The sequence below is a fragment of the Pleurodeles waltl genome, chromosome 3_1 (assembly GCF_031143425.1).
Source record: "Pleurodeles waltl isolate 20211129_DDA chromosome 3_1, aPleWal1.hap1.20221129, whole genome shotgun sequence".
Taxonomy (NCBI): domain Eukaryota; kingdom Metazoa; phylum Chordata; class Amphibia; order Caudata; family Salamandridae; genus Pleurodeles; species Pleurodeles waltl.
Genome location: NC_090440.1, coordinates 440,702,910 through 440,718,846, shown reverse-complemented (window position 1 = coordinate 440,718,846; position 15,937 = coordinate 440,702,910). Strand labels below are relative to the sequence as shown.

Here is a 15,937-nt window from a genome sequence, read left to right as displayed (position 1 = left end):
ACCCATGAGAGCCCATGCAAAATGTGTCTGCAGGCCTGCCATTGCAGCCAACGTGAAAAGGTGCATGCACCCTTTCACCATAGGTCACTGCAAGTCACCCATATGGTAGGCCCTCCTAGCCCAGAGGGCAGGGTGCAAGTCCCTGTGTGTCCCTGCATGAGCAGAGGTGTCCCTGCAAAATCAAGTTCCATTGCACTGGACTTCGTAAGTGGGGGGAAGACATTTTACCCATGTACTGGGCACAGGTCACTGTGTCCAGCTACATAATGGTAAACCCGAACCTGGGCATGTTTGGTATCAAACATGTCAGACTAATACCCCAATACTGTTGCCAGTATTGGTTGTATGATTTTATGCACTCTGGGGGTTCCTTAGAGGCCCCCTCCCCCCAGTATTGCTCCTACCAGTCTTCTAGGGTTTTCCAGAAAGCCCGTGCTGCTGCCACCCCTCAGACACGTTTCTGCACTTCTGCTGCTTGACCACCTGAAGCAGGGGAAGGCAGAGCAAAGGATTTCCTATGGGAAAGGGAGGCCCATGGAAATAGGTGTTACAGGGCTCGGGAGGGGTAGCCTCCCCAAGCCACCGGTTTGCTTTGAAGGGCACATTTGGTGCCCTTCTTGCATAAACCAGTTTGCACCAGTCCAGGAACCACTGGTCCCTGCTCTGGTACGAAACTGGACAAAGGAAAGGGGAGTGACCATTCCCCTGTCCATCACCACCCCAGGGGTGGATTCCAGAGCTCCTCCAGAAGGCCACTCGATTCTTCCATCTTGAAACCAAGATGTGCAGAGACCCTTGGGAGCATCTGAGTGGTCAGGTCAGGCAGGTGACATCACACTCCTCCTGATAGGTGGTCACCTGGAAAGGTGACCAAACCCCCTATTAGGGCTATTTAGGGTCTCCCTTGCGGTTGGGTACCCAGATTCGTCGTGCAAGACTCCACCTGAACTCCTCTGCATTGTTCACTCCTACTTCTCTCAACTGGAACCGCAACTGGACTCTTCAGGAAACGACAAGCAAACTCCCGAAACTACCTCACCTTGCAACATTGTTCCTCCAGCTCCTTCCAGCAATAGCAACATTTCCCCAGCTGTGCATCCTCTGAGATTGGCAAGACATCAGCCTGCACCAAGAAACAAGAAGGAATATCCCTTGGAGCGAGGAAGTCACTCCCCAGCATCTACAGGCACTAACTGCAACGTGGATCTGCTCTCTTCTGGAACCGCGGGATCCTACAACACAGGTAGTGGTCTGGAGTGGAACCCTTGGTCCTCTCTGCCTGCTGTCCAACTTTGGAGACGGTAAGCCCTTGCCTCTCCAGGACAGTACCCCTGTACACTACGACTCTTGCAGCAACCAAGACTTGTTTTCTCCTGCTCAAAGGTATATTCAGGCTCAGAGTAGCTCCGGCCTCCAGTACCTCATCCTGTCAAGAACAGTCTCCTCTCTGCTGCTCAAGCGACGTGGGATTCCTCTCCAGGTGTGCTGACTAGGCCTCACTGCAACTTACTGTGCTGGCTGGCTGTGGAGGCTGAGACTGCTTCTGCTGACTCTCCCTCAATTTGTCAGAGTCCTCTGGACCTTGCGGGTCCTCTTCAGCCTCACAACTCTTATTTTATTGACCAACGTGGGACATCATCTGCATCACTCCAAGGGCTGCTCTGCAGCTCCTGGTCTAATCTTCCGCCGTCGACCCGGGTCATTATCCGCAGAAGGGTGGGTAGTAGTTCCTGCCCCTCCTGGACACTCCATTGTGGACTGAACTCTGTCCCCTTCTTTTGCAAGTCTTCTTCTGCCAGAATCCACCTTTGATTTCTTCTAGACTGGTGTTCTTGCACAGTCTTTTTTCTAAGTCCTCTTGTTAGTCCTTGGGAAGACCAGGTGCTTACCTCTGCTCTTCTGTTCGCTTGGGGTCACTTAGGTACTCACCTCTTGGGGTCCCTAGTTTTTCCCACTTCCCTCAACGACTCCACATCCTTGGGTGGGGAACTTCAAATTGCATTCCACTTTCTTGGTATATGGTTTGGCCCTCCCCTAGGGCCCTCACTGTTTTTTTTTTTTTTTTTTCTAATTTCATTACAGGACCGGAGGCCTCCATTATGCATTTTCTTTTAATAATGCCACTCCTGCAGCACTTTACAGTACATTACATTGTAGTATAACAATCCAGAACACCACCACAGCAACAGATAAAAGGCCCATGAGTGTAACAATCATCCTCTTTTGAATGCTGCTCCTCAACCAGATAAGTAGCCCTTAATATTATCGAATTTACCTGTAAACAAGAAGTGTTGTCTCCACTTTGCAGTGGTGCAGGTCATGCTGGTTCCCTTTTTCTGAGTGTGGACGATTCTGGGCCCCACGCTTCCACCACATTTTGCATCCTTTACTTTTCCCCCAAAGCACCCTATGCGCCTTCCGTCCTCCCCCCCCACCCCCTCCTTCCTTTCCCCCCCGAGGCACACCTTGGGGATAACCCGACCCCGTGGGGCCCCAAGTCTGGCACTCTGGGATGTCCCTCACTTCTCCCCATCCCTAAAAGCTTAAGTGTAAGAGCTTCTCGTTATCGCTAACGTCTCGGTGTCTCCTTCACCGTTGGCAGCCATGTTGGTTCTGGCTTAATGCCCTTGTAGTTTTCACAGACGACAGCCTGTCGTCTATTTCTAGTGACGTTACAAGCTGCAATCAGCTGTTGCTTGATAGTTGATCGAGTGCATCTCGCATCGTGAGGAAGACCTGTACATTCACTCGGGTGATCATTTATTTACATCTGAAAACTTAAAGCCTGATTACAAATAATTTTTAAAATTGCTTAAGAGCATTTATATATACACAATTAGTTCTTAGAAATATATAATACCCGCTAATATATTCCATAAATATGCCAGATTCTGACGGTCATTAGGCCCTTTCAGAGGGCAGAATTAATGAGGAGATAATAAAAAATAAAAAAAACTCATACAATATGAAATGCACATATGCATTCACGAGACAATAATTCAAGTAATGAACAATAAGAGCAAGCGGACGAGACATGTTCCATTTCTGATGTTGACCACAAAATTTCCTAGAAAAGGTGGAAAAACTAAACATCTGAGTGCTACGACCTCATCGGCTATGGAAGGTAGAGACACCTCCAGATTGATCGGAGGTCCAGGCACCTCACAAAGGAGTGGTGTCATTTGAGGCACAAAAAAGAAGGGTGACCCTTGTGGCACAAACCAAGCAGAAGTTTTAAACCTAGAATTTGGGGATCATGAGCCAGAGGGAAATTCATATGATGAATATGTGCTTGCTGTGGACCAAGAAAACTCAGAATCAGACGATCTCTTGGATGATCCACCATGCCCACCTAATAAAGATATTTTTTAAAATCCTCTGGGAGAGGAGATGTTTTCACCAAAAATGATCAGACACCCATAAGCAGTGAGTGGTGGCCTATGGAGCATGTAGGAGAATTTATCAGGAAGTGGACTCGAAACCCACTGGAAAAGGAGACACGTAACTTACTCAGAGTGGAATAGCGTTTCCCAAGAGCACCATGGCCCGTTGACTCAAGCACCGGAGAAGTTCTAGATCTGTGGGCAGACCTTTCGCATATGCCTCTTCTGACATGTCTATTATTCTCTTCAGAGGACCGCCGAATGTCCAGAAGACGGTCCTGCATAGTTTAAGAGACCGCTCTAGGCCTTTCCCAGGGTCACGACCCATCTTAAATAAAAAGCTAATTAACTCTGGAACAAGATACGGAGTGAGGTATAAAATAGACTTTGTGGGATGTTGAGGTCGTCCTAGAACTTTTTCCAAAGCTGGCCGAGTAATAAGTATTAAGGAATTATCTTGGAAATTGGCAACTTTATTATGATTCATATCCTTCAAAAGGGTATATGATTTAAGAACTTTGGAGGTTTCTACAAGATTTTATCAACCACACGGGGTAATTTCAGAAATTTGTAGAAGAGACGAAAACTATGTCTAGTACAATATTTTATCCCTAAACTAACTTCTCGAATCACAGCTTTTAAGAGCATGCATCCTACTGCTTTCTCCACAATCTCCTGTTGTTCCTTTTTGAGTAACACTTCCCTTGCAAATGTTAGCTGAGAGGGAATTTCTTAACATTCTATTCTGAAACCCTGAACAGTTTCCAAAACCCAGGTGTCTTGAGTAATAAGTTCCCAGTTCTTTACATAAATATTGAGACGTCCCCCTCTCTTTACAGGGAAGAAGAAAGTGGTAGATTGATAACACTCACCTTGGAGTGCAGGATTTTGCCAGCAACCTTGACAAAGACAAAGAAATATGATTGCCCAAAATTATGACATGAGGCGCACTACTGAATCTATTGTTTGGTTTTGCCCACATAAGATGTTTGTCAAATAAGTCTATCTAGGGCAAGATCTAAGTAGAACAAGAGAAAAACGTCCATTGACTGATTTTCTTTATAGACAGCACTTCAGGTAATGGTAAGCAGGTTAACAGCAGCAAAAGGTGTAGACCAGGGAGGGAGGAGAAGGAAATAGCTGAGATAGAAAGACAAAAGACGAAGGGAGGACAGTGGAGAGAGGGAGTCTCTCTGTATGTGGTTTTATAACTATTCCACAAACGGGCTTCAAATTACTTCACTAATAATCAACTAAGTTGAGCATTACTTTGTTAACCTCACAAAGCTCTGGTATAGCACTATGACCTGGGAAACAGATCATTTGTGCTTGCATAAAACACCAAGTTGATTTCCCCAGTTTTAAACAAAACAAGTTATCAAGAAACAGAGTTCTTGGCTTCAAACAATACTACATAGCTTTCCTACAATGTTACAGAAAAGATTCAATCGTATTAGCCCGCACTCAGCAAAAGCACACGTATATTATCTTACTGTCCCTTGGGACTGCTTATAAGATAACGGGGGCAGGTGTTAGGCTTTAGGTGTTGGTGGAGGATGGGGAGAGTCACTGAGCTTACCTTTTTTTATGTCTCTTCAAGATCTTTTGTTTTCTACCTGTGGGCTTTGAGACCATGCACTACTTACCATAGGCTGGCTTCATTGTGAGTCTCCTTTTGCATGCTTCTTATAGGTCAGCTGCCTTTGGTATCATTCCTCTTCATGCATGTGGCCCTTGCCTGAAACATGGATGTATTACTTGTGTCCTTCAACTGTTTTTTTTTTAGGAGCTTCTTCTTTCTTTGGATTTAGGTACTCAACCACAGTGTGTTTTTCTGCTCACTCGTGTACTTCTCCCCCTTCCTTGTTCCTCCACGTCCATCTGCTTGCCCACACTCAACTTCCCGTCCTGCTTTGTATCTGTTGGCCAACAACCCAACATATAAAAAAAAAAAAAAAAAAATATATATATATATATATAAAAAAAAAAAAAAGAAATCAGTGGCACTGCCAGCACTGGCCATGGCGCCCGCCCGCCACACTGCTCCCTTGCAATCAAAGAAAGGCACTATTACGATGCAGCACTGGCTGCATCACAGTGTTTCCCCAAACACCCTCCACATTGCCCCTGCAATAAACAAGCATTTGCAATGCAATGCGTCTAGCGTTTGCTCGAGTTAGAGGTATTAGCGTTGTAAATTCCTAACTGGAATTGTCTTGCCACATAAATTGAAAATTAAAACAGTTGATATAAGCAGGCCAATTCAAAGCGTCACCATGAGGATGAGCGCAAAGGAGAGACGTAAAAGGAAAAAAGTTCGCCCACAGTCAAACGTATCAGCAAAAGTGCCATTATGCAAGTAACGGGGGCAACGGCCAAGTCGGTAACAAAACTGCCCCAAGGAGGGACAAACGGAAGGCATTTACCAATGATATAGGATTTTTGAAAGGCAAGCCCATGAACGAGTAATAGTGATGGGCGTGGTTATAAGCCCACAGATTACAACAGGCCAGAGCACATGTGTGCTCAACCTAAGAAGGCTCTATAGTTGTGTCATAGCTCTTTTTTTTGTTTCACATTAAGCCATGCGGCACACCGGCTAATTTGCTGTACATCATGGCAAAAAAAAAAGAAAAGAAAAAAACACTGACAATGCCAATACCTCACGTTGAGGGAGTGGATATTTACTGACCTTGCCAATGCTTGTTTTGCATAACTCAAAAACCCTTACTTAATTAAGCTATAAAATCAGTGACATTACTTCACTAATCAAGCTGTAATTTAGTTTTACAACAAAATATCATAGGGTTTCTCTCCAATTTATGGAATTAGATATGCATCCAATTAAGCCTTCCAAACTAGAAGAAAAGAGCCGTCAAAAAATGCAAAGAAAACCAAGTTTTTGCTCTTCAATTGTACATAAGTAATTAGGTTACGCTTTCAATAAAAAAAGCACGCCTTAAAAGAGCAGGTATAAGCTGACTGGTTATCACCCTGGACTTCACTTCAGTTAAAGAGCTGCGGGGGCCAAGCAGTAATGGCTGTGGAGAAAGAGGGAGCATAGAAGCAAGTGGGGCGGTCAAGAAAAATATGATCATAACTTCTTTTTAAACAATCCCACTAACCACCTTTATGTTACTACACTGAAAGTTAGTCAGATGAAATTAATTTAACTTACCTTAAAAAAGGCTGTATTTAGGTTTCCAGGTTGAGATACATATCTTGCACACACAGATACATTGTATTGGTAACTATTTTCACTAACTATTTAGTTACTTCGCAAAGTAGTCTGGAAGCCCATGCCTTTTACCAAGATTTCTTTATACTGCTCTAACCGGTTATCATTTGCTTAGGTACGGTCTCACTAACAGTTTTTTTCAGCACAATCGTGGTAACTGCACTCAATGACTGAACAGGCAATTGCATTACTATTGCTATAAATAGTAATACTACGAGCGAGAAACACTTTATGGTTTACAGGCATGTACATATCAATTTCAGTGTTTAAAAGTTAATTTATACCCCATTCAGGAACATTTCATGAGCACAATTTCTTAAATTATTGTACCACTTAAAAAGAAGTTTAAAAGACCATTTATCAGCTACAATCAAGTTAGCTGGATTCAATATCCACATTAAATTCACTCCCTACATTCTTAACCTCTCGCGTGCCTTGGACGAGGTGACCTCGTCCTACACCCGGGAACTGGGGGGGAGAGCTAGCGCTCCCCGCCCACCCTGTGCTCCCCACCCACCCCCCCCAAGGCAGGGATGGAAGGGGAAGCCCTTCCCCTTCCACCCCCCACTCCCCCTGTGACGTCAGTGCGCGCTGATTTGTCACAGGGCCTCCCACATCGAAAGAGAAATGCTTTGCATTTCTCTTTGGATCACGTGGGGGAGGCCCAGAGAGGCTTCAAAGGGAAGGAAATGTATTTCCTTCCCTTTGAAGTCTCTGTGAGCGTTTCAAAAGCCGGATTGCTTGGCAAATTTATTTTAGGGCATTTCTGCCCCCGGGAGGGGGGGGGGGGGGGGTGGGGGGGCAGAAACCTCTAGACGCTAGGGCACATTTTTTTTTTTTTTTTTTTTTTTTTTTAAGAGATGGGGGAGCGACCCATTAGGCAAGGGTCGCTCCCCTGGGGAAGGCAAATTGTATTTAGACCATTTCGGCCCTCCTTGGGGGCAGGCTTGCCCGTATTTCGGTCAATCTGCCCCCAAGGGGGCAGAAACCACTAGGCACCGGGTTTTTTTTTTTTTTGCGCCAATGTCATGCAAGGGGAGCAGGCAAGTCGCTCCCGGGGAGAGGTTGGGGGGGAGGGGGGAGGGGGGGGGGGGAATTTATTTTAGGCCATTTCTGCCCCCCCCCCGGGGCCAGCTGAGCTAGAGGCCAAAATCCACAGGTAGGCACTTTGCAAAAAACACCTCTGTTTTCTGTGAAAAAATTTGATGTGTCCACGTTGTGTTTTGGGCCATTTCCTTTTGTGCACGCTAGGCCTACCCACACAAGTGAGGTACCATTTTTATTGGGAGACTTGGGGGAACGCTGGGTGGAAGGAAATTTGTGGCTCCTCTCAGATTCCAGAACTTTCTGTCACCGAAATGAGAGGAAAAAGTGTTTTTATTGCCAAATTTTGAGGTTTGCAAAGGATTCTGGGTAACAGAACCTGGTCAGAGCCCCACAAGTCACCCCATCTTGGATTCCCCTGGGTTTCTAGTTTTCAAAAATGCGCTGGTTTGCTAGGTTTCCCCAGGTGCCGGCTGAGCTAGAGGCCAAAATCCACAGGTAGGCACTGTTTTCTATGAAAAAATGTGATGTGTCCACGTTGTGTTTTGGGCCATTTCCTTTTGTGTGCGCTAGGCCTACCCACACAAGTGAGGTATAATTATTATCGGGAGACTTGGGGGGACGCTGGGTGGAAGGAAATTTGTGGCTCCTCTCAGATTCCAGAACTTTCTGTAACCGAAATGTGAGGAAAACAGGTTTTTTTAGCCAAATTTTGAGGTTTGCAAAGGATTCTGGGTAACAGAACCTGGTCAGAGCCCCACTAGTCACCCCATCTTGGATTCCCCTGGGTTTCTAGTTTTCAAAAATGCGCTGGTTTGCTAGGTTTCCCCAGGTGCCGGCTGAGCTAGAGGCCAAAATCCACAGGTAGGCACTGTTTTCTATGAAAAAATGTGATGTGTCCACGTTGTGTTTTGGGCCATTTCCTTTTGTGTGCGCTAGGCCTACCCACACAAGTGAGGTATAATTATTATCGGGAGACTTGGGGGGACGCTGGGTGGAAGGAAATTTGTGGCTCCTCTCAGATTCCAGAACTTTCTGTAACCGAAATGTGAGGAAAACAGTTTTTTTTAGCCAAATTTTGAGGTTTGCAAAGGATTCTGGGTAACAGAACCTGGTCAGAGCCCCACTAGTCACCCCATCTTGGATTCCCCTAGGTCTCTAGTTTTCAAAAATGCACAGGTTTCGTAGATTTCCCTAGGCGCCTGCTGAGCTAGAGGCCAAAATCTAAAGGTAGGCACTTTGCAAAAAACACCTCTGTTTTATTTAAAAAAATGTGATGTGTCCACTATGTGTTTTGGGGCATTTCCTGTCGCGGGCGCTAGGCCTACCCACACAAGTGAGGTATAATTTTTATCGGGAGACTTGGGGGAACATAGAATAGCAAAACAAGTGTTCTTGCCCCTTGTCTTTCCCTACATTTCTTCCTTCCAAATATAAGAGAGTGTGTAAAAAAGACGTCTATTTGAGAGATGCCCTGTAATTCACATGCTAGTATGGTCACCCCGGAATTCAGAGATGTGCAAATAACCACTGCTCCTCAACACCTTATCTTGTGCTCATTTTGGAAATACAAAGGTTTTCTTGATAGCTATTTTTCACTCTTTATATTTCAGCAAATGAATTGCTGTATACCCGGTATAGAATGAAAACCCACTGCAGGGTGCAGCTCATTTATTGGCTCTGGGTACCTAGGGTTCTTGATGAACCTACAAGCCCAATATATACCCGCAACCAGAGGAGTCCAGCAGATGTAACGGTATATTGCTTTCGAAAATCTGACACTGCAGGAAAAAGTTACAGAGTAAAACGTAGAGAACAATTGCTGTTTTTTTCACCTCAATTTCAATATTTTTCTTTTTCAGTTGTTATTGTCTGTAGGAAACCCTTTTAGGATCTACACAAATGACCCCTTGCTGAATTCAGAATTGTGTCTACTTTTCAGAAATGTTTAGGTTTCTGGGATCCAGCACTGGTTTCACGCCCATTTCGGTCACTGACTGGAAGGAGGCTAAAAGCACAAAAAAATGGTAAAAATGGGGTATGTCCCAGTAAAATGCCAAATTTGTGTTGAAAAATTGGGTTTTCCGATTTAAGTCTGCCTGTTCCTGAAAGCTGGTGATTTTAGCACCGCAAACCCTTTGTTGATGCCATTTTCAGGGAAAACACCACAAGCCGCCTTCTGCAGCCACTTTTTCCCATTGTTTTTTTTAAAAAAAAACGAAATTTTCACTGTATTTTGGCTAATTTCTTGGCCTCCTTCAGGGGAACCCACAAAGTCTGGGTACCTCTAGAATCCCTAGGATGTTGGAAAAAAGGACGCAAATTTGGCTTGGCTAACTTATGTGGACAAAAGGTTATGAGGGCCTAAGCGAGAACTGCCCCAAATAGCCAAAAAAAGGCCTGGCACAGGAGGGGGAAAAGGCCTGGCAGCGAAGGGGTTAATGCTCTATCACCTTTGCCATGCAAAGGCAGATTATTATAATAGGTTGTAGTTTACTTCACAATCCCCTAGCTGTTCTTACCACTGTCTGACCTAATACCATTGGGATATGGGACCTCGAACTTCCTCTATTCACACACTGAGATGTGCAAATTTCTCTCTTGGTTATTACAAATCATTTTGTACAGTAAATCTAAATAATTACATTTCTTAACTTTGAAGTAACCGAGAACGACTTTTAATCTCATCCCTCAGATTCTTAAAAGCTTCACCTTCCACAAAATTAATTTACCAAATGTGAATCTTCTAACGAACAATAAATAAAATGCTTGTGCAGCACTTAACTATTTATTCCAGCTAACCTTGTTTGGTTGTAATTCAGGAAACTGTGCACTCAAATCGTAACTTACAGCCAGCACAATCTTATCAGCCGTTAACAATGTCTAGCGTTTTTCTAAGAAATCCACCCTCACTACTTATCCTGCTCAACATTAACACTTACCCAGAGTGGAGTACCTATAGTAGTAAACATACCCTGCATGTTTGTCGGTGATGTGCCCAAGTCCCTGAGCAGCCTGGCCATGCAGTTTCAGAAGCTCTTACTGATCAAATGGTAAGCGCGTCAAAGGAGGACTGCAATGGACTAATACCTTTGATTTCTTTGTCAGACTGCATTTTGTTGCTGCACACTGTAAAATCTTATTTCGTTATATGTCGAGATTCCAGCTTAGCTCTCAAAAAAGCAAGTTTGTGGATTGAGGGCAGTGGGGGCTGGCTGTCATTTTGAACTTTCTGACTTGCAGGTCAAGCCCATCAGACAGCAAAAGCGGTCTTAGTTGCATAACACTTCTCATCTGCTTACCAAATTCCACAGCGGGCTTGAAGCCCACGCATTAGTTACTGTTGGTTGGCTTTTTTTCACTAATTTGCTTGGTTCCTATTCAATGAACATGTTGTGTTTGTCCCTTTACTTGTGTCCTTCCATTGATCTTTTAAAGGAGCTACTTTTTTGCCTTTAACTTAAGCAGTTCACAAGGTTGCATGTGTTTTCCAACGGTCTCCCTTATGTGCTTCTTTCCCTTAGACCCACTGCTTTTCCCCCTTGTGCGCTGCTCTCTTGTTTCTTTTGGTCTAAGCACTCAATGGGTGCATGCGTTTTCCATCTGCCTCCGTGTCCGTTTCCCTCTCCCACTCCATGTTGCCCTCTCTCATGTGTGTGCTTCTCTCCCTTACCCCATTCTGTGCTCCATTTCGCTCTGTCATACCAGCGTGCTAATTTGGTGTTATCTCCTTTGTGCCCCCCCCTTACCCTTTGTGTGCTGCCTTTCTCTTACTCCCAAACCCACTCATTTCCCCAAAATACATGCAAGTTTAAAAAAAAAAAAATTATAGTGACACATTTATGCTATTTTCTTTCATTCACCACCCAAGTGAAGTCTATCATCTTAGATTTGTAAATAAAAAATGAAAGCAAATGGCATCCACCTCATTCCAAAGGCACGTGCATGAGGAATGACATGTTTTAGCCATTACCAACTCACAATGGTGCAGATAGGGCACATTGGAACGCTGAGCCATCCCATCAGACATCATAGACCACCAACCAATATACCTGTACACCATGACTTGCCATCCACAAAGGACAACAATCTAAGATGTTAGAAACTTACAATGGTCTTCACCAGAAAGAGGCTACAGTGCAAACACCCGATTGCCAGATTCCCAGGGAGTGTCTATCTCTTGATGCTACATCATTCCATTCCAATCATAGCCCAGTCCGTATTCTTTACAGGTTCTCAAGCTGCCACCATGGGGCCCTTCCCTGTCAAAGCCACACTGGTTCTCCATCCAACTGGACTATTCACCCTCCTCCCCACCCCAGGCCTCCCCCACAACACCAGAATGTGACCCTGTTTCTCACATATATCCTCACTGCTCCCTCCCTGATGCCAGGTTCCAACACAGTCCCACAATAAAAGAAAAATATAAAAGAAGCATGATAAATAAAGTGCCTGCTTTTCAACACTAGATCCATTAACAAAAAAAAGCCTAAGCATCTTTGACTTACTCACAGGAAGCAGCACCTGACTTCACCTTCAACACATGCTCATCAAGGTTTCAACTTTATCAGCAATAGCATAATTGCCAAGAACAATGAGGTTTGAACAACCAGGTTGTGCCGACTTGTGAAACACGCGGTGCTATTATAAATGGAAGTTCTCGTTTGTAACAGGCAAACACTGATGGGCAGCAACTCAAGAAATTCTTACTTACCGAAATGCGGCACAGTATTCGCAACAGCAAAATAAGCCCTCAACACTCTCTTGATGGTGGTCTAGCTCACATGCAAAGTTCAAAAGCAAATTCTCTTGAATAGATTAAGAGCCAGATCTGGACATTTTCCTTATCCTGTCACTGAAGGCCAGTGTGGGCCACGGAAACTGCAGGCACTGGTGAGATGGTGTTCGGAGATGAGAAATTCTGGGCAACTGTCAAGACTGAGGAAGAGTAAAAATGGAACGTAACAGGAGGAATGGGTGAATAAAGAGCAAAATAGCACATTCCTGGAGGGCAGAGGAGGGGTCTGGATAGCCAAAGTGAAGCCTGCGTTCTTGTTGATAAAGTGATTGGCATATAAACAAATAAATGAATTAATCCACAATGCTTAGAACACCACAATGGACACACTCTTGCAGGAGAATCAGGACTGATTGTATGAAGTTGCAGTGCCTCGGGTCACTTTCGTACATAATAGACCTTTCAAAAGACAGCTGAAAACAGCCTGCAGACGCGACCTAAAATGCTTGTAAATCAGATAACTATAAGAAAAAACAGGGATCATACAAAAACATTTTTGAAGTAAAAACAGTTACAAATAATTTTCATAAGAAAAATAATATTTATTGCATTTTCGAGAAAAAAAAATGCATGTCCCATCAGAAGAACAGATGGTGAGAAATAACAGGAACGAAATTCTGAAGTTAATATTTACAAATTTAAATGGTTCTCTTTTGGTAAGATAACCAATCAAAACATATTCCCAAGAAATGTTCGGCATTAAAACAAAGGATAGACAGAGATACAGAGACACAGATTTACACAATTTGTAGGTCTGTTTGGTCCGGACGCTTAACCTGATCACCAGAATGTGCACCATACTAAAGTATACAAAAAATGATGGATGGAAAGCTAGAAATAATCTCAGCCAATGGCAATTACTCAGTCTGCACCCAGCTGTATACTAGCTAATCAGTCTTGATCCTGCTCCAATGGCAACAGTCCAACCTGAACTTCCAAGCCAGTCCTCTCTGAACCATAACACAAGCAACCCTGGACTGGTTTCGCCATTGAAGGGTGCGTTCTGTTTGCGATGATCAACAACATGTTACAGACAAACCACCATTCCTCTGTCTTCCAACAGCAAGAACTCAGGATGCACTCATGTCACAGTGTGATATATTTATCAAAATAGCAAAAGTGCACAACTAAACACCAACACGTATTGGCCATTGCTGGCTGGCCTTACTCGCGGTTAAATGCAAGTCCATTTACCATGTCAGTTTACCTCAGTGACCAAGTCACGTGATCACTGCAAAGTTTTTTTAGTCCCTCAGAATTCTGGGAGCTGCAGTTCATTTACACAATCTTCCAAAAGGTGCATCTTCATGTAGTGAAACTAATTTCTATGTACAATATCAGCTTAAGAAGACTCCCTTCCCAATACCCTCATACTATTGTACAACTGGGATGTGCAACCAACTATGAAAAGTGGTTCAAAGGAAAAAGCAATAGCTGACTAGGTACAAAGGAATGGGAACCCGTGTGAGTCCAGAGTGCACCTCTCTGGGAACCTCCGTGTGATTTAAACATACCAAGCTCATGGAGAAACCATGAAAGTGTAGGATCATGGTTTGCTGTGGTACCCTGGGTGGGGATGGATCACTGTAGTCTGCTTGGTACATCAAAAGGAACCAGTCACAGACAAAACATACTTTACACTAATGGTTTTGAGATGTTCAAACAATTCACCTTTTAGCATTCAACTGATGACACCAATATAAATTGTGGTTTTAGTAAAGTCAATACGTGATACGTAAGTGGCCAAATACATTGATTATACATTTAAAAATACACAACATGAGTTGACATGTACAGCAGACTTACTAATGTTGCAAAGCTACTGATGGCAACTCTACTCCATTCACACACCAACATAACACGTCTGCGCAATATATTTAAAGATGTGAGCCCAAATTAAAACAGCAACAAAAAGAGCATGCAGCAACTGGAAGTGAACACTAATACAAGAAGAAGAATAAATTAAAATCTCTAAACATACAGATTACACGTACCGTATAGGATGGTCTCCACATGTTTTTGGCCTTTCCATGACGGAGACCCATTTGTCATCATAGCTGAAAAGGGAAAGGTCAAGGTAGGGACTGCCGCTGTATGACTGAGCACTGATGGGAAGTTGGCCTAGAAGTCTCCTAACTGCCTCAGTGTGGCCACCATATTTTGCATTGACAATTGTGTCCTTAAATCTAAAAAAAAAAAAAAATGAAATTTAGACAGATTATGTCAATGGACAAACTTTCAATTACAGTGAGGACTAGATTAATAAAAATCTACAAACACACTAACAAATTTTGAACTTTGTTTAGGAAAACAAAACAAAGAATGAAGAACTTGCTAGCCTCAACAGGCCAGCTCAAATGCTTTTCTGGCATTCTACAGGCCAGGACTTGCATTAAAACTCCCTCTCAATCTGCAACACCCCCCTTTCATACACAGCCTGCAACAATCAACAGTGATGAAATATATGTGGTCATAAGCAGTGCATGGTGTGGTGCAAGTTATAGTAGTCTATGCCAACTATAACTGGTGAATTTCTGAGTTTTTTATTTTTAGTTCAAAATGTTAATGTTGTCACATACATATTCACATAACTATAACGTTACTTTAACCGTTGTTTTTCTTAGTGAATATTTTTAGTTTTTTTAACATGAAGTAATATTTTATAACCATAGGTAAAGTCAACACCCCACAGCACACAACCCACAGGGGCTTATGTTTTTAATAGGGGAGTGGGCCAAGTGCTCCCCACCCCCTCAAACATCATTAAGTCCATTAAGCCCTGGGGACCCCTGGGTCATATGTTTTCTTAAGTGGACGGGGGAAAAATGGCCACCTCCCTGAGCTTTATCAGTCCCTGGAGATCCCAACATCTAAAGCCCACATCATGAAAGATGGGTTGCTCTGCCTCGCTTAACAGACCACCTCAAAACACTCCATACACAAACTAGTAAAAAAATAAATTTAAAAAAAGCACCTTTTTGGAAAACGTTTGTGCCGATTTGTCAAACGGGGGTGAAGTTATTATCAACATAAAGATGCTTTTTCTATGGAACAGCGGACCCAACTGTAACTACCAGTAGGCAACAGCCACTATGCGGACTGAAAAAAACAAAAGGTAACTGGAACGTTCTAGTTAGGCTCACATAACCATAGAAATTCAGCAGTTATAGTTACCTTTGGGCACAAGCTACAGTTACTTGAAATAACTCACACCCCGCCACTGATGTATAGGGGTTGGGTGCCAAAAGGGCGGGGCTTCTAGACCATTTAACATACTTCTAGTTTTCAAAAGGGAGAACATGATCTCTGAAGTCACAGTCACGACATGAGATATTGTGATATAAATTTTTTTTTTTTTTTAAAACAGAAACCTCCATCAAGGTTAACAGATAACTTTCCAAGGTGGAAATGCAGAAAAAACACTTGGTTTGCCTTGACAATGCGCAAGAAATTAGGATAATTAGTGGAGCTTCA

General features: G+C 43.5%; 1 protein-coding gene across 5 annotated transcripts in view; it reads right to left on the bottom strand.

The window, feature by feature from the left end:
• Positions 1–15,937, bottom strand: part of DET1 (DET1 partner of COP1 E3 ubiquitin ligase) — a 64,053-nt gene that overhangs the window by 6,015 nt on the left and 42,101 nt on the right. For all 5 annotated transcript variants that reach the window (XM_069222719.1, XM_069222718.1, XM_069222717.1 and 2 more), the window contains exon 4: positions 14,458–14,649. In XM_069222719.1, the coding sequence (XP_069078820.1) occupies positions 14,458–14,649 (192 nt within the window). The remainder of the gene's footprint in view (positions 1–14,457; positions 14,650–15,937) is intronic.